Below are 22,900 nucleotides of genomic sequence, written 5' to 3'. Positions count from 1 at the left end.
GAGTGAACCGTGAGATCATGACCTGAGCGAAAGTCAGGTGCTTCACGACTGAGCCACTCCAGGCTACCTGGTCTTCAATCACAGCTCAGTTACTTGGGCGGGCTGCAGGACCTTTCTTTCTTTCTTTTTTTTTTAAAGTTTATTTATTTTGAGAGAGAGAGAGAGAACACGCAGGGGAGGGGCAGAGAGAGAAGGGGACAGAGGATCTGAAGCAGGCTCTGTGCGGACAGGAGAGAGCCCAATGCGGAGCTTGAACTCACGAACTGAACCGTGAGATCATGACCGCAGCCAAAGTCTGACGCTTAACCAACTGAGCCACCCAGGTGCCCTGGGACCTTTCAGTGCCTCTGTTTTCTCATCTGTCAAATGGGCTTCATATGAACAGTACCCACCTCGTAGGGTCGTTGTTAAGGATGAAATGAGATAATGAGCATGAAGTACTTTTGGCACAGTGCCTGCTACGTTAGTGTTCAATGCTTATGATCATTTTTAGATTAAACATTTTTTTTTAATGTTTATTTTTGAGAGAGAGAGAGAGAGAGTGAGCAGGGGAGGGGCAGAGGGAGGAGATACAGAATCTGAAGCAGGCTCCAGGCCGTCAGCACAGAGCCCAACGCGGGGCTCGAACTCATGAGCTGCGAGATCATGACCTGAGCCAAAGTCAGCCGCCCAACCGACCGAGCCACCCAGGCGCGCTCCCAGTTTTGGATTTAATCCTGGAGCCCAGTTAGAGGATTTACTGCCATAGCCTGGGCAGGAGCTGACAAGGTCCTAGGTTGGGGCAGGGACCGCGACAAAAAGACCAGGGTGGGAGCAGCAGGCATGAAGAACCAACTGGACTCAAGGTTGCCTGGGGGAGGGGAAGAGGAAGCGTGAGCATCAACTTCTGGAATTCCAGTCTGGGTGACTGGGGTGGGGGGTGGTGGGACTCAAATGGAAAGCCCTGGGCACAAAGTTGCAGGGGAAGGAGAGGTCGGTCTGATACAGATTACATTAGAGGCGACAGTGTATACAGGTGATAACCACGCGCAGCGGGCAGCGAGGAGCGTGGGTCGGGGCTGAACACGTGGAGTTGGGTGTGAGACCCAGGAGGACAGGGCTGTGCCGGGAGGGGACGGACCAAGTGACAGCGCGCCCCGTTTGGTAAAGGCAGCCTGAGGTGCTAAGCATCTCGGGTGGGTTCAGCGTCGCTGTTTGAACAGCCCAGGGCCTCTCTTCGCTCAGGGACCCTGTGTATTCTGCTCGGTCAGCTGTGCCACTCGGATACCACCTTTGTCCTTCAGTTTATGTACTTTCAGTTCAAATGCTGACCTGGCCCAATCCTGCTTGCCTTGTGAGCCTTGATGGGGTCAAAGTCCCCTGGGGTACAGAGCAACAGGCAGGCGCTCGGTTTTATATTTGATGAAATGGAGACACCTAACATGGGCCGCGGGGGAGGGTGTCAGAGATTCTGGGCTGGGTGTGGGGCGGGGGGGGGGGGCGACACCAAGCTGGTGCCTGGTGCCTCCCACCTGACCCTCTCAGAGGGCCCGCCAGGTTCCAAGGCTCCCATGTTCTCAGCTGCTCCCTCGAGTGTCAGGGCAGCCGGTCTCCCTCTCTCTTCCACATGCACCTGTCCAGAGAACCTTTTGCTTAGGACTCCGTCCCCGGCCTTTATTAAGGGCCCACAGATTAATTAGACGGATTAGTCTCCGTCAATATCTTCCCTGTGCCACTTATTCTCTCAGTACACTCAGTGCTGCCTTGAAATACACATTTCAGGCCCACGTTCTGGGCCACGTGAGGGAGAATGAAGATGAAAAGGACAGGCTGTGCCTGCAGGAGCTTGAGCCATGATGCACTGAAGAGCGGCCAAGGCGATTTCAGGCGGCACACCGGGTGGGGGACACCTCCTGCCATTTGTGCACAGGGCTGACCCACCCCCCGCTTCCCACCGGAAACCACTGCATCAAAACATGCACATTCATAATTTATTTACCTCCCCATTCCCTAGCATGCCAGCCAGGAGCCAGGGCGAGAAAAAGAGAAAGGAATAAAAATGAGTGGAAGCATGGTGAAGGAAGGGTTCAGCTGGTTAAACGAGACTTCTGATCATTCTCATTAATGTTCGAGAGCGTTCCAACCTGATATGGCATTAGATGCGCAGATTGTGTGTGTGTGTGTGTGTGTGTGTGTGTGTGTGTGTGTGTGTATCTGGACAAAAGCATATTAGGAGAACGAGACATTCAGATAAAGTGGCCAGTCAGTGTGGGAGTTGAGAAAATTCCCTGCCCAGCTGGTTATCTAACAGACACCTGACGTGGATTCGCTTCCTGACAGGCAGCTCGAGGAGGAAAGCCAGCGGAATGCAAACATTGCCATTAAGTGTCCTCAGTTCAGGGCAGCCTGGCTCCCAGGCAAAGTCCCCTCGTTACAAATTCCACTGGCAAAACTGGCAGGCTCCCGCGGGGGGGGGGGGGGGGGTGGGCTGCTAGCGAAGCTTTGTCTTGGAGAATGTGGATCGTGTGCCTTGCAGGAAAAAACCCACCACAACAGAGTTTCGAGTTAGCCTGTTGTTTCTAGGCTCCCTACCCTCCAAACTGAAGGTGGATTTCAAGCAGGGATTAGGAGGTTGTTAACTGGACAGAGATCGCTACCTGCAAGGCTAAGATCCTGAGTGCTCAGAAATGCCTCGTTTACTGCAGCGACATCTAATGGCCAGAGGAAGCAATGCATGTTGCCATGGAACAGCAGCCTGTGGTTGTCTTGGGAGTGAATTTTTTTTTTTAAGTAGGGTGGACCGGGTATTATTATGTTTATTAATGCCTGTAAAATAAAACTTTGACCGCAACCCTAAGAATTCACTTCCTATATCTTTGGGTGATATTTATGATGTTATTCATAACTGGATGCTGATCATACTTTATGAAACCCATGCAATTACCTCTTTGGGATTTTTTTTTTTTTCCAATAACCATCATGACTTTGCGTTTATTTCAAAGCTTCTTGTTGAAGCTCTGTGCATCTGTTATCAAGAAGGTTTCCATACCAGGGAAAAAGATAATCAGGTTTACCCCCGAATACCTACTTCTAGTGCATCTTACCCCGATTTATAGTATAAAAAAATAAAAATAATTTTAAAAATAAAATAAATACATGAATAAATAAATAAATAAACAAACAAACTTAAAAGGGGGGGGCACCTGGGTGGCTCAGTTGGTTAAACATCTGACTCTTGGTTTCAGCTCAGGTCATGATCTCATAGTTCGTCAGTTCAAGCCCCACATAAGGCTCCTCTAGCCGTGTGGAGCCCGCTTAGGATGTTCCCTCCCCGTCTTCCCCCCCCCCCCACAATAAACAACTAACAAACTTAAAAAAGCAAAAGAGCCTTACAATTATTTTTATCGTGAGACCTGTAAGTCGATTTGTAGGAATATAGCTGAAGGGTGTCATCACAGATGTGAAAAAAATACAAAGGTTTTCACTGTAACGTTATCACCCGGAAAAATTAGAAATAGCCTAAATATTTAAAAACCAAGAAATTGTTATTTATGGCACAATGGAGGCAGAGATTGAATCATGCAGCCACAGACCAAGGAATAAGCGACCAGAGGCTGGAAGAGACAAGGAAGGATCCACCCCAAAGCCTTCAAATGGGGCCTGGCCCTGGCATCAACCTGATATTAAAATTCTAGCCTCAAGAACTTTGCAAGAATAAGTCATCATTAAAAAAAAAAAAATCTATGGCACATCCACATGATAGAATATTTTTACATTTTATTTACTTTTGAGAGAGAGAGAGAGAGAGAGAAAGCGAGCGAGAGCACAAGTGGCGGGGGGGGGGGGGCAGAGAGAGGAAAACACAGAATCCAAAGCGGGCTCCAGGCTCTGAGCTGTCAGCACAGAGCCTGATGCGGGGCTCGAACCCATGAACCATGAGATCATGACCTGAGCCGAAGTCTGACGCTCAACCGACTGAGCCACCCAGGCGCTCCCATATAATGGAATATTATGTGAAAATTTAAAAAGGCATTTTCAATAGCTGATGGCCTGGGGCAATATCCATTATATAATAAGTGAACAAAGTAGGATATTAATTTTTATATGTGGTAGGGACACAAGTTTGTAAAAAACCCAACTTTCCATATACATGTATCATATACATTTATGCATACACACACATATATACATGCACACACACACACACAAACATGCAGGAAAACTATTAATCATAGTGCATAGGTGCTGGGTTTATAGGTAATTATTGTTTTCTTTTTTATACTTTTCTGTATTTCCCAAATTTTCTTTTTTTTTAAGTTTATTTATTTATTCTGAGAGAGAGAGAGAGAGAGAGAGAGAGAGAGAGAGAGGAGGGGCAGAGAGTGAGTGTGAGAGAATCCCAAACCATGAGATCGTGACCTGAGCCAAAGTTGGATGCTTAGCCAACTGAACCACCCAGGCGCCCCTCCCAAATTTTCTATAATCCATGTGCATTATTATAAATAAACTTAAACTAAACTAAACTGATTTTGGTTCTTTCCAGTCTCCCTCATTGAGGCACCTTTGAGGCAGAGAGGAAAGAAAAGTGGGCCTCATCTGGAGGCTTTGACAAGGACCTACAAAAGTAGAGTGTGGGAACAGAGAGGTGACCTGGCTTGGGCCACTAGCCCTGAGGTTAGTAGCAGAAATGCCGGGAGGAGGGTGCGTGGGGTTGCACAGGATTTTCGTGAGTGGTCACGAGCGCCCTGGAGACCCGGCATCACTCAGGGTCAGTGTTCTTTGCAGCCCACGTCAAGGCGCCCCTTCGTACGCGACGCGCCCCCAACATAACCCCTCACCTGCATATTTCTCTTCACTGTGTCGAAAGGAAAGGAGAGGGTCTGGGTTACTGCAGCGGCCAGGCAGACATTGGCAAAGTTCTGGAGGAGAGAGAACCGATCTCGGGGTCCATTCCAGATTCTCTCCAGGTTCATGTAAACGAGAAGGGAGCCGGCAGAGAACGGGAGAGCACCTGCAAAACGAGGCCAGGAAGAGGCTGCTTCTGTCTCTGGCAACACTGGCGTGAGAACAGAAATGCCTGTGGGGAAGCCTGGTGAAGTAAACAGGACGGCCCTGGGCTTGTTAAAATCCCTCCCACCAGGGGCGCCTGGCTGGCTCGGTTGGTTAAGTGTCCGACTTTCAGCTCAGATGACGGAGGAGGATCTCAAGGTTCGTGCGTTCCAGCCCCATGTCGGGTTCGGTGCTGACAGCTCAGAGCCTGGAGCCTGCTTCGGATTCTGTGTCTCCCTCTCTCTCTGCCCCACTTGCGCGCTCTCTCTCTCTCTCTCTCAAAAATGAACATTAAAAAAATTTTTTTAAATAAATAAATAAAATCCCTCCCACCAGAGCAATAGGAAGGAACTTTTCTTGGGTGCTGATAATGTGCTACATTTTGATAGGGGCTGTGTTATTTGTCAAAACGCATGGGATGGTTCACTAAAGGTTTGCGCCCTTTACGTAAATTTTACGTTATGAGGAACCACAAACGAATATTGAACTCTAGATAATGATTACACAATGTTGAACGGGTTGAGGGGTGAAGTGCCTCGATGTTTGGAAATTACATGGAAATCATCAAAAATTATGGAAGATGGACTGGTGAATGGCCAGAGGGATGGACAGATAGATGATAAAGCAAAAAAGTTAATTGTAGCATCTGGATGGTTGGGTGTTAGAAATGTTTAAAAATAAAATCTTGGGGGAAAAAAAAATCACTCCCATAAAGAAAAAGTCAGTGAGTGGCACTTAATCAGGTTTTGGAAGCGGTTAGGAGGGACTGGTCTTCCAGAAACTTTGGGAGCTATCTTAAGTTTACAGAGGTACTACATTTCCTTCAAATGAGATTTAAAAGAGGGGATAGCATCAGTGGGGTTGCTTGCCTTTAGGAAAATGCAATAATATTTATTTAATAAACACATTAAACATGAAGCACCAACCCCGCATTTACCTTCATTCAGAAAATATTTGTGGACTTTATGTCATATGCTGGGCCCTGTGCCAGCTGCTGGGAATACAAAGAGGAGTAAACACAAAGAGTAGGCTAATTCCTAGAGATACTCACCCTCTAGTGGAGGGGACAGGCAGCGGATATGTGCCATAATTGGGTGGGGCGGGGGGGGGGCGGGGTGGGCTATACAAAGTTCTTTAGGCACATGACGATCCTCGTAATTTTGCCTAGGGGGATCAGGAAGGATTTCACAGAAGAGAGAACTTTTCCACTGGGTCTTGAGGATTGAGCAGGAGTTCTCCAGACATCGGGAGAGAGGACAGGCAGTCCGGGCAGAGGGAACAGCAGGTACAGAGGGAGTGGAGTTTCCAGGAAACTGCAGGTTTTTCTGTATGGTTGCAGAGTGAGTGCAGGTGGAGGCGGGGCAGGAGAGGAGGTGGGATGGGCCATGGGGGCCACGTGTGTGAAGGAGCTGATGGTGTGCCATAAGGAATTTGGGCTTTCCCCTGTAGCTCAGAAGTCAGTGAAGGCTTTATATGTTTATTTGAGAGGGGGTGGGGCGCAAGTGAGCGAGGGGCAGAGAGAGAGAGACAGACAGAGAAGCAGGGCTCACCTGAAGTGGGGTTCGAGCTCACCCGATGTGCTACTCGAACCCACGAACTGTGAGATGGTGACCTGAGCCGAAGTCAGGTGCTTAACGACTGAGCCACCCAGGCGCCCATCAGTGAAGGCTCTAAAGGAGGACAGCGTCATGGGGGTGGTGACAGGGCTAATTTCAGTGTAGGCAGGAGAGACCGGGGCCTGGGACCAGGTGGGAGCGTCTTGCTCATGTCTGCGGGGAGGGAGGATGAGCGCAGTGGGTGCAGGGAAGGAGGGGGCGACAGACTGAGAGTGGAGGGGTCGAGTTGACGGTATGCGCTGACTGAAGCCACAGCGGTGAGAAGAGGGGAGCTGAGGCGATTGTAAATTTCTTCCCGCTTGAGCCACAGGAAGCAGCAGGGGAACCGTTAGTCTCTGTTATTACAGAGGTGACGTTGGGGGGTCATTAGAGTATCATGATGCCTGTTTAAGCCACTGGCCTAGCTGAGGCCACCCGGGGAGGGGATGCAGGGTGGAAAGAAAGGTAAGGAAGGAGCCCCAGGGAGAGTGTCAGGTGAGCCAGAAAGATGGGGAAGACACCCAGAAGCCGGTAGGGTCCTAGAAGCCAAGTTTCCGGAAGAAGGGGTGGCCAGTCTCCTCGAACGCTGCAACAAAGGTCAGATAATGGGTGAAAGTCGGCTGCGTCTGGCAACTGGGGGACACGGGCGACTCGTGCGTCTGTAGCCCTGGCAAAGGTTCCCAAGACCACAGAAGCTCCAGTTGTTGCCCTGGTCGTGCGTGCCCATGGGTGCAGGCTGAGACGCCTCCCCGCAGTCAGATGGGGTGCGTGGGGTTGCCTTCCTATCAGTTTGGGCTGAGCCACCTCCACTGCCTCCTCCTTCCCGCCCTGGGGTGTGACAGGCCAAAGTTGCAAGTGGGGCGTATGGCTATGGAATAGAACCAAGCTAACTGGCTCTATATGGATTGGATCCATGTGACCACGACCTCAAAAAGCTGCATTTAACTGGTTACGAGCAACGGTATACGGTACGTTCATACATATCACAGAACGCAGCCTTTTCTTGGACAAGGTGAAAAGTTCCATCTTACCTAGAACAGTAAGGGAAACCCCTCGGTAAAGGGCTAGGAACCCTTCTTGTTGATAGACAGTAGAAAAAGCATGGAAGATCCCTCGGTAAGATGGTTCCAGCAGGTTCTGCACAGTCAGCCGGGTTTTGATGAGGTCTGTAGGGTAGGTCACAACAGTGGAAACCATGCCTGCGAGACTCCCCGCCATGATAGATCTCCACTGGGAAATATGGCCCAGGTCATCCGTGAACAGCATGACAAACCTAGGAAACAAAAGGGGGAAAAGCCCAAGAGTGTCGGCTATGGATTGTGCTAGAGTGCTCTCTACAATTTCTTGCATTATCTCCCAGCATTTGGAAAGGTTTTCCAAAGTGAAAAGTACTATACTAATGTATTAGGGTGAATGAATAGCACATTCGCTTCTACTATATCTGTAGAATTCTAGTTAGCTGCGAGGAGCCGTCCAAACTTCTTCTTGATGTCTACCCTAAGTTCTTCTCACTTCATTTTTTTAAAAACCATTTTATTTTTTGAAAGTTTCTTTCTTTTTTTTTTTTAAAAATTTTTTTTTTCAACGTTTATTTATTTTTGGGACAGAGAGAGACAGAGCATGAACGGGGGAGGGGCAGAGAGAGAGGGAGACACAGAATCGGAAACAGGCTCCAGGCTCTGAGCCATCAGCCCAGAGCCCGACGCGGGGCTCGAACTCCCGGACCGCGAGATCGTGACCTGGCTGAAGTCGGACGCTTAACCGACTGCGCCACCCAGGCGCCCCAGAAAGTTTCTTTCTTTATTTGGCGAGAGAGAGCCTGAGTTGGGACAGGGGCAGGGAGTGGGGAGGGAGGGAGAGGCACAGAGAATCCCAAGCAGGCTCTGTGCTGTCAGCACCAAGCCCCAATGAGGGGCTCGAACTCACCAACTGCGAGATCATGACCTGAGCTGAAATCAAGAGTCAGATGCTCAACTGACTGAGCCCCCCCCCAGGTGCCCCTCTTCCCACTTCATTTTAAGCATTTCCCCCCTGTTATCTGCCTGTCAACCCTGGCTTGCCAGTGGGATGTAAATGAATAGGAGTATTTGGTAAATACTGGAATGGGCCCCTTTGGTTCTGTTGAAACTTAAGCGAATCCCTTGAAATGATAACTTGGGGCATCCCCAGTGGTTGATTTTTTTTTTTTTTAACTAAGCTCTGTGCCCAATGTGGGGCTTGAACTTCCAATGCCGAGATCAGGAGTCACAGGCTCTACCGACTGAGCCCGCCAGGCGCCACCCCTGCGCCCCCTGTAGTTGAGTTTTAAAAATGTATTGGTTGAACAATTACAAGAGAAGATGTGTTACCCCACTCATTGTCTGGGAAACGACAAGTAAAAACAAGGTACCATTTCTCCCCTCGCAGATTGGCAAAGATGAAACAGTCTGAGAATATGAAGTGATGGTGAGGACCTGGGGAAACAGGAATGTTCACCCACTGCTGGTAGAAATGTAAATTGGGGGGGGGGCGCCTGGGTGGCTCAGTCGGTTGAGCATCCCACTTCGGCTCAGGTCATGATCTCACGGTTCATGGGATCGAGCCCCACATCAGGCTCTGTGCTGACAGTGCAGAGCCTGCTTGGGATTCTCTTTGTCCCTCCTGGTGCCCCCTCCCTCTTCTCTCTTTGAAAATAAATAAACATTTTTAGGGGCGCCTGGGTGGCGCAGTCGGTTAAGCGTCCGACTTCAGCCAGGTCACGATCTCACGGTCCAGGAGTTCGAGCCCCGCGTCGGGCTCTGGGCTGATGGCTCAGAGCCTTGGAGCCTGTTTCCGATTCTGTGTCTCCCTCTCTCTCTGCCCCTCCCCCGTTCATGCTCTGTCTCTCTCTGTCCCAAAAATAAATAAACGTTGAAAAAAAAATTGAAAATAAACATTATTAAAAAAGGAATGTAAATTTGGTATGGCCCCTTTATAGTATCTAGCACAACTGAAAGAAAGCCTTTCGCCCCAGAAATTCCATTTCTAGGTGCATCCCCTGGGGAAACTTCTGCACATGTACATGTGAGGACACATTCGACACTGTTGCTGTGAAAAGTCACACAACCTACAAGCCCATTCATAGGGAGATAAATTGTAGCACGCTCATACAATGGATACTGTAGTTAAAATGACTTTGCAACTATGTATTCACGTGGATAATCCTGAAAGCATAAAGTTGAGTGCAGAAAGCAAGTCTCAGGCTGACTTCCAGTGTATGACAATTAAGAAACTATTTACACTGAAAAACACACCCATGAAAATCATACCTTGTATCATTCATTGAGAGGCGTAGATACATCTAAAAGTGTGTAAAATAGACCTCCAGGAAGGTGGAGGGGGGGAAGGGGCTGCGAATGAGAATGAACAGGACTCCTGCTTTCTTAGTAATATTGTATTTTCTTGTATTAAAACAAAGAAGATACTTGAAGTATCTTTTATACTTTCATACTGTCGCTCGTACTGTTACTTCCGCGTGGCGGGCACACGGGGTTTGTGTTTCTCTACAGTTTTATAATGGAGTCCAAAATGGCTTTGGGTGGACTTTTCCAAATGCCAACCAGAAAGCCACTGTGTTACAGTCTCTCTCTCTCTTCCCCCCTTTATTTACTTGTTTATTATTTAACTTTTTAAAGCTTATTTATTTATTTTGAGAGAGAGGAAGACAGCAGGAGGGAGAGAGAGAGAATCCCAAGCGCTGTCAGCACAGAGCCCGACGCAGGGCTTGAACCCACGAACCGCAAGATCACGACCCGAGCTGCAACCAAGAGGCAGAGACGCTCAACCGCCTGAGCCACCCAGGTGCTCCTTTTTGGAAGCAGTGCATCCCCTAGTCATGAGGGCCTACCTTGGCAGAAATGGTTATGAAGGGACTTTCACACAGTACCCATTCCCTGGCCAGGAAGCAAAGGAATTTTACTCCTTGCTGATGAGGACAAAATCAAAAAGCGCTTGGAGACCAGGAAAAACAATATTCTCTGCCAGAGAATGGGGTAGGGGAGTGGGAGAGAAATATCAAGGGTTTGATTGAAAGGAAAGTGAATGGGGCTAGGCTAAAATAAAATTATTATTATCTTTTTAACAATGAGAGCATCCTCAGTACTTTGGCTTTTAAATCTCCCGCAAAGAGGCATGTCCTGAAGTCAATGAAGAGGTTCCAGGAAGGTTTCCTTGGCGCCCAGGTAAACACTCATTGATTAAAAGCATCTCCTTCAAACTGTAGGAAAGTCTTAACTTCATTTTGTCAACCTGCCTTAACTGCACTAATGGAAAACTTAAAAAAGAAAAGAAACACTCGTGAGTTAACCAGCTGCTTTTGTATAATTTTTTTTAATGTTTATTCATTTTTGAGAGACAGAGAGAGACAGAGCATGAGCGGGGAAGGGGCAGAGAGAGACGGAGACGCAGAATCCGAAGCAGGCTCCAGGCTCCGAGCTGTTAGCACAGAGCCCGACGCGGGGCTCGAACTCATGAACTGTGAGATCATGACCTGAGCGGAAGTCGGGCGCTCAACCGACAGAGCCACCCAGGCGCCCCAACCAGCTGCTTTTGAAAGTCGCAGTAACTATAGCAGGCATTCGCCAAGGGACCATTGACTTGTTTCATGGCGTGGACACTTCCTTGTTCCTCCCTTTTTTTTTTCTCCCCAGGCTAGTCAGGTTGGAGGGGACCCTGAGGAGGGGCAGGGGGGACAGAGGAAATGGAAATGCTCGACCGGAAGGGCGGCCCACGGCAAGCTGGAACGGATCTAGACGAAGGTGGGAGTTTGAAATGCCAAAAGAAACACCATTCATTCTCATCGCCTCACCGTTTTCCCTATCCCACTTGGCCACTTCCGGGGCCTGAATTCATTCATTCCCCATTTATTGAACATCTACAACGTGCCAGACACGGTGCTAGCGCCCAGCATAGGTCCTAACAGAGCTCAACAGTCCTGCCAAAGCAGTGACCCACGGGGCAACAGGAGGGGAAACAGGCCCTTGGTTCACTGAATACCTTGACGGACTAGGAATAGGAACCTTGTCTTTGATCAGTCTGGTTTACAAAGGAGGGTCTTCCTCTCAAATCTCCAAAATTAAAAGGAACCAGAGGAAGGAGTCCTTTCTTCTCAGGCTCTTACCATCTGAACAGGCAATGACCACCAATCCTTCCCCTTTAGAATTGCAGAGTCAAGGCAGGCAACCCTGATAGGCCATCGATGACATCAGCTTAAGCTCTTGTCTGATTGCCTGGGGCGGCAGTGGCCCCCTTTCTGCTCTCCTCCCCCAGCTCGCTTCCCACGGAAGCACAGAAGCTTTTCCCAGGGAGACTGGGTAAGCTGGTGAACAGCAGTGACCCTTGCCTTTCAGCCGCAATGATATTTCACACACCCTGGACATATGTAGGTAGAGCTTCAACCTAACGTAGCTTAGCAGCCAGACCCAAGCTCATGACGTGGTTATACAATAAAGAGGTGGTGTTGGTTATGAACTATTTCAGTGTTGCAGGGACCCAGGCCAATGTTTATATAGCTAGACGAGGAGTCGTGGCGTAAAGTTGGATGAGCATCTACTATTTGATGTATTTGAAAGCCATCTACTGTGTTACGTACTATTTATTGCAAGGACCTAGCTCCTAAAAGACTATGGAGTGGACTTTTGATCAGAAATCCAAGTGAGCAGACAGATGACGGTGGGCAGAGCCCTGGACTAAGGAGCCAGAAGACCCGGGTTCAAGCTCCAACTCTGCCATTAATTCTCTCTGGGGGCAAGTCAATTAACCACTCCATTTCCTGAACATTCTGGATGCTTACGCTTTGTTCAAACCCACGATCATAGGCTATACCATTAACCTCCGCCAACTGTTTTCACAAACCCATGGCCAGGAAAGAGTAGAGATGAGTCAGTAGGATGCTGGGCCAAAGGTATCATCTTTATGTAGGAAGGATGGCACCATGATTAATCAACCACTTGGCTTTCTATGCCTAGCCACTCACTGAAACACTTCCTTTTAGTTTCCAAAAAGAAAATAATCGCGCAGGAAAAATTATTAGCAAACTTAGCTTAGCCCGGGTAACTATCTCTTTCTTCCTCTCCCAGTCACCAGCCTGTCTCAGGTGCCCTCAGCTGCTACACGAACTAGTGCAACAGGTCCCTAACTGGTCCTGCCACCAGATGACAGTAATTCCCGTGGAGTTGCTTTCATCATCACACCCACCCCCCACCTCCTCAAAAATCTCCCACGCCTAACCTTGGCCGTGCGGAACCAGACTTCTTAACCTGGCACTCTGAGGTCTCATTCTAACCTGTTTTTCTGGCTGTACTTCCCATTACTGCTGCAGACCCACCTTGTGTCCCAGCCATGCTACATGCCTCCCCGCCTCTGTGCCTTTGCTCTTGACATTACCTGCAACCTCCTTCTCCCCGTCTTTGCCAGCAGATTCCTCCTCGTTCTCCCAAGGCCAAACTCAGATGGCTTTCTTCCTCTGTGAAGTCTTCACATCTTCTCCTCATCAGAAGTGTGAATTTCTTTTTTTTTTTTTTAAGATTTTATTTTTAAGTAATCCCTACACCCCACGTGGGGCTGGAACTCACAACTCCGAGATCAAGAGTTGCACGCTCTACCGACTGCGCCAGCCAGGCGCCCCAGAAGCGTGAATTTCTATAGCATTTCAGCCACACGCTACAGACACACTAGTCTTATTCTTCTATCACTCTGTAAGCTCTGGTGCACAGGGACCGCGCCCCGTTCATCTTTGCGTGGCCCCAGCATTACGCACACAGCAGGTACTTAATGAAGCCTGGCTAAATTAATGTCAGATGAGTGCAGACAGAAAGGCAGCATGATGTAATAGAATAATAGATCTGGAGACAGAAGGTCAGGTGACGGGGCTCTCTGCTCAATCACTGAGGAGTGGTGCGGCCAGTCTGAGCCCAATTCTGCATCTGTAAAATGGGCATAATGCTTCCCACCTTATGGACCTTACAGGGCAGGAGGCAGGAATTGTAGAAATCCAATGTGTGCGTCTACACGCACACACACAACGTAGAGGTGATGGATATATTGGTTAGCTTGATTGCGATCATTTCACAACGTCCATCAAAACATCAAGTCGTACACCTTAAACATATACACTTTTTATAGGTCAATATCTCAATGGTGCTGTTAAAAAAAATCCAATGATGTCTATACATACTAGGTGGTGCCAAGGCCAAGGGCAGGCTTCGTCATCTTCAGGAGCTTGCTTCAGGTTCTGTTCTCTCTCTGCCTCCCCCTACTCATGCTCTGTCACTCAAAAATAAATAAATGCATAAAAAACTTAAAAATAATGAAAAAATTCCTAAGTCCCCTTGTTTCTGAGTGGCCCAGCAAACACTTGTTCACCAAACATTTTACTCTTAGTCCCAGACCCCTACACCTCCTTCTCCTTAGTTTGGAGTGACATCTCTACCTCATTTTGCCAGTCTTTGCAATCTCGTGTGTGTGTGTGTGTGTGTGTGTGTGTGTGTGTGTGTGTGTGTGTGTACTCCCGAACATACATAGGAAATTAAGTTTGGCTTTCTCCCCTTAATCTGTTTCACGTCAATTTCTTAGTTCAGCTAGAAGAACCTCCCACAGAGGAAAAGGTCTTCCTCTCAGAGGAAGGCTGTCCCCAGAACAGCTGACAATACTTCAACCAGCCTTCAAAGTTCCACCCCCTTCTCCTTGGTACACATTCCAAAGTAAGATTTCCATACCACTTTGTGGAGAATGGAGGGAAGTAGGGAGGACTGGAGTCATTAAAACTCTGATAACTGGGGCGCCTGGGTGGCTCAGTCAGTTGAGTGTCTGACTTCCGCTCAGGTCATGATCTCCAGCTTCCTGAGTTCGAGTCCTGTGTCGGGCTTTGCACTGACAGTAGGGAGCCTGCTTGGGATTCTCTCCCCCGCTTTCCCACTCTCTCTCAGGATAAATAAAACTTACAAAAAAAAAAAAAAAAACCCCTCAGAGAACTGTTTACAGACATCAGGCCAGATGTCGCAAGAGAGCCTTGAGAGAAATGCCCCAGGATCTCACTACCTTTCCTCCCCAGGGGAAGAGAAGGTAACTTCTCCCAAGCCTAGGTCATGCACGCTAGAGACTCAATGAGAAGAATGATTCCACCTGGCTTGTCAGCTGCCAGGTAAGCCGGGCCTCCCAGAAAAAAGGCAAAAATCCCGGCTGTTCGCCTCCAAGGCTTCAACTGTGTGATTAAGACTGTGAGCTGTTTGTCTAATTCAGAGCCAAGGCCAGTCTTCGGAGTTGGCACTGTGCGCCACCGAATGAGGAACACAGGGACCATCCCAACCCAAGTACAGAAACATCCCCTCTTCCTGAAATTCCATCAGTACCATTTCATTCTTTTAAGCTTGTTTTCAGTTAAAATGCAGATATCTCTGAGCTCTGAGGAAGCTTTGAAGACTCATCTGGTATTTACATGTTTCGATAAGTTTCCTTAAGAAGCAGCTGTTGAGGGCGCCTGCGTGGCTCAGTGGGTTAAGCCTCCGACTTCAGCTCAGGTCACGATCAGTTCGGGAGTTCGAGCCCCGCCTCCAGCTCTGTGCTGACAAGCTCAGAGCCTGGAGCGTGCTTCACATTCTAGGTCTCCTCCGGCTCTCTATCCCTCCCCGAGTCGCCCTCTCTCTGTTTCAAAAACAAACATTTAAAAAAAAAAAAAGCAGCTCTTGTTGGAGAAGGTGAAAAAAAGCCCAAAGGAGGAGGCCGGTGGGCAGAGGGTGCGGCGAGACAGTAAGTTGAGGGGCCTGTTTGCAGCCTCTGGTGAGCCCAAAAGGCAAGCTTCGGGGAGGGGGGGGGGCGGGCAGAAATCTGTGGCCTTTTGTGGCACCTCCCCCTAACCAAGCACTTTCTTCGGCGGGCTTTGCTCTCAACTGCGCCACCGCGCAGACACCCCTTCCACGGGGTCTGTCTCTCCTGAGGCAGCCCAAGGCGAACTTTGCAAGTCGGTGCACGGAACTTTCCAAGTCGGTGGACGGTGGGAATGGTTTGGAGCCAGCTCTCTGGAGATGCTTTTGCCCCATTCCACGTCCTCGCCCGTCCGACACCGGTGAGCCTCTCCGGGCGGGGGCCGCGCCCCCACAAAACGGCGCCTGGCGGGGCAGGGAGCCCCAGAGTGCGCCCCGGGGGCCCGCGTCCCGGCCGAAGTGCCCCGAGGGGCTCGCACGCGATCTGGAAGGAGGCTGCGCCCCCTCCCCCCGCTCCCCGAGCGCGCCGCCCCCCCCCCCCCCCCCCCCGCCCCAAGCGCGGGCCCGGGCAGCAGGGCGGCGTCGGGCCGCGGCGGCCTCCCGGCTCCGGCTCCCGGGCCCGCCCCGCCCCTACCCTACCCCGGCTTACTTGCGGTAGGCGGCGAGCTGCACGGCGCTGCAGGGGAAGAGGCGCAGGCACGCCACCGCGTTCCCCTTCCACAGGGCCCGGGGCCCCTCGGCGCGCCACACCCGGAGCCCCTCGGCCCACGGCCCCCGGGCCCGGCCCCGCCGGGCGCCGACCTGGGCCAGCACGGTGGCGAGCTCGAGCGGCGCAGTGAGGCTCAGGCTGAGCGCCCCCGCCACGCCGGCGCACAGCAGCCGCTGGCCGCCCGTCAGCCGGCCGTCCCGCCGCCACGTCGCCATCGCGCCCCGGCCGCCCGGCCCGGCCCGTGGGGACCGCGTGGCGCGGGGCTGCGGCTCCCGGCGCGGCGGGCGGATCGGGCCCCGCCCGGCAACGGGGCGGGCCGCGGCCGGGACGGGAAGCCGGGTCCTCGCCCGCGCCGGCCTCGGGGCCGGGACTGGGCGGGGAGGCCGCCCCGGGCTGAGGCCTCGCCCCTGCACCGCGCGCGCTGCGGAGGGCCCGGTTCTGTTTGCAGTTGAGAGTCCCCACGCTCCCAGGGCCCCGCCGCCCCCACTTCTTGGTTCCTAAGTCTCCAGCGCTCCCCCCACCGCCTCATCTCTCGTGTTTACCTCTCTTCCCCCGCCCCCCCGTCCCCTTTCCACATTCCACCTCGGCCGCTTCCTCCCCGGGCCGGGGCTCTCCTTCCGACCTCTGCTTTTCTGCTCCAAGAAGAAGGCGGGCCAGTTTCGCAACGCAGAAGGGGAAAAGAAACCGATTACACACAGCTGCCACCCGTCGCCCTTGTCAAACATCGGGTTCCCTCCCGCACATGATCTCATTTAATCCTCAAATCATCCTTGAACAGGTACGTCCTCGTTTACTGCCCTCCTTTGGAGAGGCTGTACGTGGTGGCGGCTAGAGTTTGGACTCTGGAACCTGCCTTAGCATCTCGGCTCCGCAGTTTACCAGCCGTGTGACCTGGGGGAAGTCCAACCTCTCCGTGCCTCAGTTGCTCGATCTGTACTTACTTCCTCCAGGAGTTGTTGTAAAGATTAAATGAACAATGACACAGGTAAGCACCTCCGGGCAGCAAGAATTTCCTGTCCCCTTCAGGGTCCTTCTAGATAAAGAATCAAATTGACACGAGGGGCGCCTGGGTGGCTCAGTCCGATTAGCGCCGAACTCTGGATTTCAGCCCTGGTCATGATCTCACGGTTCCTGAGTTCGAGCTCCTTGCCCCCCGCCCCCGCCCCCCACCCCAGTGCAGCTCGGGCTGACTTTGTACAGCCTGCTTGGGATTCTCTGCCCCTTCCCTGCTCGTGCTTGCTCTCTGTCTCTCTCTCTCTCTCTCTGTCAGAAAGAAATAAGTATACTTAAACAAAAGAATCAAATTGACATAAGACAGATTAATAGAAGATCAAATTTAATTTTGTACACACAGGGAACCACACACACGTGAAAATTCCAAAGACAGGCAAAACAAGGGATATAAGTCATCCTGAACTCAGCAGGGGGTAGGGTCTGGGACTTGAAAGGAAAGGAATGCAGCTCACCGGGCAGTAAGAGCAGATGTTTGGTAATTAGATGTTTGTCCTGCCAGACAGATGCGTCACTCAGATAAAATTTATCTCTGGTAATAGCCCTTTATTCAGGAAAAGACCCTCAATTTAAATTCTTTTGTGTCGTTAAGGGAGGGGCAAACGTTTCTTTTGAGCTCACGGGGTCTCTATTGCCTCAGCTCCAAAGAGTTGGCCTGCCGAAGTGGTCCATCTTGGGACCGCCTGTCCATGGCCCCCGAAGGCACTGTGTGTGCTACGATTAGGTATTATTTTGCAGAAGGGGAAACCGAGACGGGGAGGTTGACCTGCTCTAGGTCACAGCTGCTGGAGGCAGGCGGGATTCAAATCTAGGTCAGTCTTCTGCCACCTAATAGCTACACTACACGTCCGCTATGACTGCAGGGTGTACCTCAAATAGGGACATTTTCAGTGGTTTTGTAAGCTTCAGAGGGCAAGGAATGGAGGGTAAGAGTGATTTGGCCAGAACCCAAGAAGAATTTTCTTTTTTTGTTTTTAAGAAGAATTTTCTTAAGTTAAAAAGAATTCCCAATTTCTCCCTGTCTCTCTTTTTAAAAAGCCACATTGATAATAACAGTGAAAAGGAAAGGGGCGGTCAGCAGTCTCTTAGGGTAAAACATCGCAGGTACACAGTTGCTTTTAGGCTCATTCAGTTCTTTTCTTTTCTTTTTTCTTTTTACTTCTTAAAAAACATTTTTTTTTAGTGTTTATTTTTGAGAGAGAGAGGGGAGACACAATCCGAAGCAGGCTCCGAGCTGTCAGCACAGAGTCCAATGCAGGGCTTGAACCCATGAACTGTGAGATCATGATCTGAGCTAAAGTCGCATGCTTAACCGACTGAGCTACCCAGGGACCCCTCTTTTTTATTTTTGAGAGAGAGAAAGAGCATGAGTAGGAGAGGAGCAGAGACAGAGAGAGAGAGGGACACACACACACAGGATCTGAAGCAGGCTCCAGGCCCTGAGCTGTCAGCACAGAGCCCGATGGAGGGCTCGAACCCACAAATTGTGAGATCACGCCCTGAGCCCAAATCAGATGCTTAACTGACTGAGCCTCCCAGGCGCCCTTCATACAGTTATTTTCTACAAGTTACTGACACACAGGACAATAAAGAAACCTTTTCTAAAAGGCATCTAAATAAATAATTATATATATATATGTAATATTTTAAGTAGGCCTCACGCCCAGTGCCCAGCATGTGAACCCACTGTGGGACTTAAAGGCACAACCCTGAGATCCAGACCTGAGCTGACGTGGAGTTAGTCGCCTGACTGAGCCACCCAGGTGCCTCTGGTTTTCATTTTGTTTAATGTTTTATTTACTTTTGAAAGCGAGAGAGAACACAAGCTGGGGAGGGGCAGAGAGAGAGGGTCCGCAGCAGGCTCCAGGCTCCGAGCTGTCAGCACAGAGCCCGACGCGGGGCTCGAACCGACGAGCCGTGAGATCGTGACCCGAGCCGAAGTCGGACGCTTAACCGACTGAGCCACCCAGGCACTCCTGTTTTTCATTTTGTTTTAAGGCAGCTTGCGTGAGCGTCACAAGTGCACCCGTCCTGACGACAGGGTACATACATGCTCTTGTCTCCAGCGCTGCTGTTCTTTTTGTGCCCAGCACGAATAAGATGCTCCAGTGAGCCAGAGGCAGGAACAAGTGTTTCACTTTTCATAGCTGGGAGCTGGGAGACGGTTTATTTTAACCCAGAAAGTAAAAAAGTATATGTTTCTTTTTACTGCAGGTGCGTTAAACGGTAACATGACAAACAGGAATATGTATTGCCTGTCCTGTCTTTTCGAGATAGGGTGCTAACACAATGAGGTGTGTTCTTTTTACTCTGCTACGGCCCATTCATTCGCTAGGATTGACAACCTGGTGTGCGTTGATCTTAACCATAAATCAGTTTCTGACGGTGTCTTGGATGTGCACTGTGCCTTGTAGACTCAAGCTAACGTTACTGCTTCTGTTGCACCCTCGTTGAAATGTCTGTGAAGAAGCACTAGCAGGTTAAGGATCCCCAGCTTTGGAAAAGGAATGTGATGTGAAACTAGAATTCTCTGTTAAAAAGGTATGGTTACTTTTTAAAGAGGAGGCGGGACTCAGTCGGCGGAGCGTGTGACTCCTGATCTCGTGGTTGCAAGTTCGAGCCCCACGTTGGGTGTAGAGATTACTTTAAAATAAAAATAAAAATTGGGGCGCGTGAGGGGCTCAGTCAGTTAAGCCTCTGACTTGGGCCCAGGTCATGATCTTACGGTTCTTCGTGAGTTCGAGCCCTGCATAGGGCTCTGTGCTGACAGTTTAGAGCCTGGAGCCTCGTTGGGATTGTTATTAGCAAAAGAAAAGAAAGGATTGCTGTGGGCCAGGACACCTGCTTTGGAGGGGTGGGCAGTGCCGGAAGGGAATGGCAGGGTGTTTATCATGCAGGTTACATGACAAGTGCTGAGGGAAACATTTCAGGTTGGCTGTTAGAAAGTCACATTCCTGGGAGAGGTGGAAACTAAATCTCAGCTTGCTGTCCTAGGTGGGGGGCAAGTGACTCCAGTTTGGGCTTTTTTTTTAAACAATAAATTACTTTAGTTGACTTGCTGATGTTTCTCAGATTATAGTGTACCTTGCTATGATTTTAAAAAAATTTTTTAATGTTTATTTATTTGAGAGAGAGAGAGAGAGAGAGAGAGAGAGAGAGAGAGAGAATATGAGTGGGGGATGGGCAGAGAGAAAGGGACCCACGGAATCCGAAGCAGGCTTCAGGCTCTGAGCCATCAGCACAGAGCCTGACGTGGGACGCGAACTCACCAACCGCGAGATCATGACCTGAGCCGAAGTCGGACGCTCAACTGACCGAGCCACCCAGGCACCCCTATCTTGCTATGATTATACCAAAGTTAGTTGATGCCTGCTCTCTTAATTTGTCTTCTATTCTTTAGCCTTGTGGAATTTTGCAAATTACAGAAGTAGTACATGCCTGTCAGAAGCTGGGACAAACAGTAGTGTATTAAAGAGAGTTAGGCGCCCCCTGCACATGCTTCGAGGTGCTCAGGGGTAAGAGCTTGGCAGGCATCTGTGCACCTTTCCTTGCATTTTTTTTTCACGCTCAGATACTCCTTTATGTGGGTTTCCCCCTCCCTTTGTTCCCTCCTTCTGTTAAAAATGGAGTCACTTAAGTTAAACCCCACCAAAACTTAGTACCCAGGCTAATTGCAGCTTCCCAGCTTCTCCCAGAAATGTGGTCCTTAACCAACCTGGGACTTTTCTGGTCAGCATTTGGAGGTAACGCTGCTGGACCCTCCCATTCCCCTTAGGGGGGTGACCTTGCCTAAAACAATGCATTCTTTGCTAAGAATACCGGCCCACCCACCCCCACCTTTAAAACCCTCAGCTGCAGCTCAGTGGAGCTCCTTACTATCTGCTAGATGGAGTGCTGGCAATTTGATCTTTACATTTACTCAGTTGAATTTTTTTCTTTTCTTTTTTCTTTTTTTCTCATTTTTAAGTGTTTATTTATTATCGAGAGACAGAGCACGAGCAGGGGAGGGGCAGAGAGAGAGGAGAGAGCGAGAATCCCAAGCCGGCTCCTCACCGCCAGCACAGAGCCGGACACAGGGTTCAAACTCATGAACTGGGAGATCATGACCTGAGCCACCCAGGCGCCCCATGCCAGGCTTTCTTTTAAACAAAAGCGAGATAATTCCTCTGGAGAGACATCCAAAAAGCTATTCAACAGGTTCCCTCAAGGAAGGGAAACGTCAAACTTGGGAACAGAGGTGCAAGGGAGATTGAGTTTTGACTGTGCCCTTTTGTGTTGTAGGGGCCAAGGCCGACTGCCCCCAAGATGTGCCACTTTGGTCACGCAGATCATGCCGAACTGAAAACAATCCAGGCCCAGAAGACGCAGGGAGAAATTTTGACCTTGCCCCCAAAACTGCCTCAAAGAAATGAGATTGGGGACGTGCTCCAGGAAGGGAGCCATTGCCATATTTACCTACATTATAATGTGAAGTAGGTATGGTGGAGAGCGAGGAATTCAGCAAGGTCTGGTTGATCAAAATCTTCCTTGTGTCCCATTGTTTCTGGATGACCCAGTCAACATTTATTTACCACGTTCGCTCTTTTTCATTCTTCCTGTGAGCATTCCTTCCCTTTGTAGTCTCAGACTCCTTCCTCCTCCTTAGTTCAGGGTGACTTCGCACTGCCTGGCTGTCTTTGGAATCTTACGCGTGTGTGGATTCCCTATGCCCCTGAAATTAAATTTGATTTTCTCCTGTTAATTTGTCTCCGGTCCATTTGCTTCTTACTCCAGCTAGAAGGATCCTGGAGGGCAGAGGTAATTTTTTCCTTCCTCACAGTACTGTTTCCCTCCCCCGCTCTTTTTGCCAATTTAACAACAACAACAAAAAATCTACCAATTAACAAAAGTGCTCTCATCCGCCATCAATTTCCTCTGAAGCATTCCCGTTCGGTACAGTGTTTTCTGTGACATTGGCTTTACCCTCAGGAGGGGTCGGTTTCAAAATGTTGACCGGCTCTTGGTGAAGGTCCGAATGCAACAAAATACGAGGTACCTTCCATTTACGTGTTAGTTGCGTTCCTGGGAAATTTCATGCACAGGAAACCGTGCAAAAGCCGGTTCGTCTTTGAGTTGAGCAGAGTTAAGCTCTCAACTCGGATGATTATTATTAACACGAGTGTCTGGTAGGATCTATGGAAGTCATGAAGGAGGCAGGACATTCCCCTGCATCGCAGAGGCCTGGCCTTTGCCCATTGATTGCCAGGAGAGCACCGCAATCGGTGAGGCGCCCCCCCCCCCATTTTCAAAACGCCCCCCTAGAAGCCAGCGCCGTTCCTTTTGAGAACCACGTGCTCTCGCCGCTGCTCCCTCGGCCTGGAAAGTTCTTTCCTCAGACGTTTGAGGAGCTGGTTCCTTCGGCTCGTTCAAAGCTCAGGCGAAATGTTACCTCCCCTGAGCGCTGGCCTTTCTTCGTTTTTTTTTTTTTTTTAATTTTTTTTTTTAACGTTTATTTATTTTTGAGACAGAGAGAGACAGAGCATGAACAGGGGAGGGTCAGAGAGAGGGAGACACAGAATCTGAAACAGGCTGCAGGCTCTGAGCTGTCAGCACAGAGCCCGACGCGGGGCTCGAACTCACGGACCGCGAGATCATGACCTGAGCCGAAGTCGGACGCTTAAACGACCAAGCCACCCAGGCGCCCCACAGCGCTGGCCTTTCTACCCATTCCACGGAGGCCCTGTTCACTCTACCACATTTTGCCACCTTCCAATTCTCCCTATAGCATCTGTCCCGATCTGCCACTTTTCTTTCTCGGTTGATCGCCTGTGTTTTCACCTACCAGAGTGTAAGATTCACGA

At 50.0% G+C, this 22,900-nt stretch overlaps 1 protein-coding gene and 1 long non-coding RNA gene across 12 annotated transcripts in view; one reads left to right on the top strand and one right to left on the bottom strand.

Moving 5' to 3' along the window:
* Window positions 1–16,498, bottom strand: part of SLC25A43 (solute carrier family 25 member 43) — a 34,314-nt gene extending 17,816 nt beyond the window's left edge. For all 3 annotated transcript variants that reach the window (XM_053201602.1, XM_053201603.1, XM_053201604.1), the window contains exons 1-3: window positions 15,990–16,498; window positions 7,655–7,896; window positions 4,818–4,990 (exon numbers count right to left, since the gene is read on the bottom strand). In XM_053201602.1, coding sequence (XP_053057577.1) covers window positions 4,818–4,990; window positions 7,655–7,896; window positions 15,990–16,264 — 690 coding nt within the window. In that variant the 5' untranslated portion in view covers window positions 16,265–16,498. The remainder of the gene's footprint in view (window positions 1–4,817; window positions 4,991–7,654; window positions 7,897–15,989) is intronic.
* Window positions 15,542–21,801, top strand: LOC106970853 (uncharacterized). 9 transcript variants are annotated; one of them, XR_003418402.2, is made up of 4 exons: window positions 15,542–15,702; window positions 16,828–17,034; window positions 19,275–19,601; window positions 21,342–21,801. It is a non-coding gene; the product is annotated as an uncharacterized LOC106970853 (long non-coding RNA). The 9 variants fall into 9 exon arrangements; XR_008289830.1 differs by lacking the exon at window positions 16,828–17,034 and adding an exon at window positions 16,695–16,827; XR_008289831.1 differs by lacking the exons at window positions 15,542–15,702; window positions 16,828–17,034 and adding exons at window positions 15,971–15,994; window positions 16,695–16,827.
* Window positions 21,802–22,900: the final 1,099 nt, after the last annotated feature.

The sequence above is a fragment of the Acinonyx jubatus genome, chromosome X, assembly GCF_027475565.1.
Source record: "Acinonyx jubatus isolate Ajub_Pintada_27869175 chromosome X, VMU_Ajub_asm_v1.0, whole genome shotgun sequence".
Lineage (NCBI taxonomy): Eukaryota > Metazoa > Chordata > Mammalia > Carnivora > Felidae > Acinonyx > Acinonyx jubatus.
The sequence above is the reverse complement of the archived record's forward strand: the minus strand, read 5'-3'. Positions and strand labels throughout refer to the sequence as shown.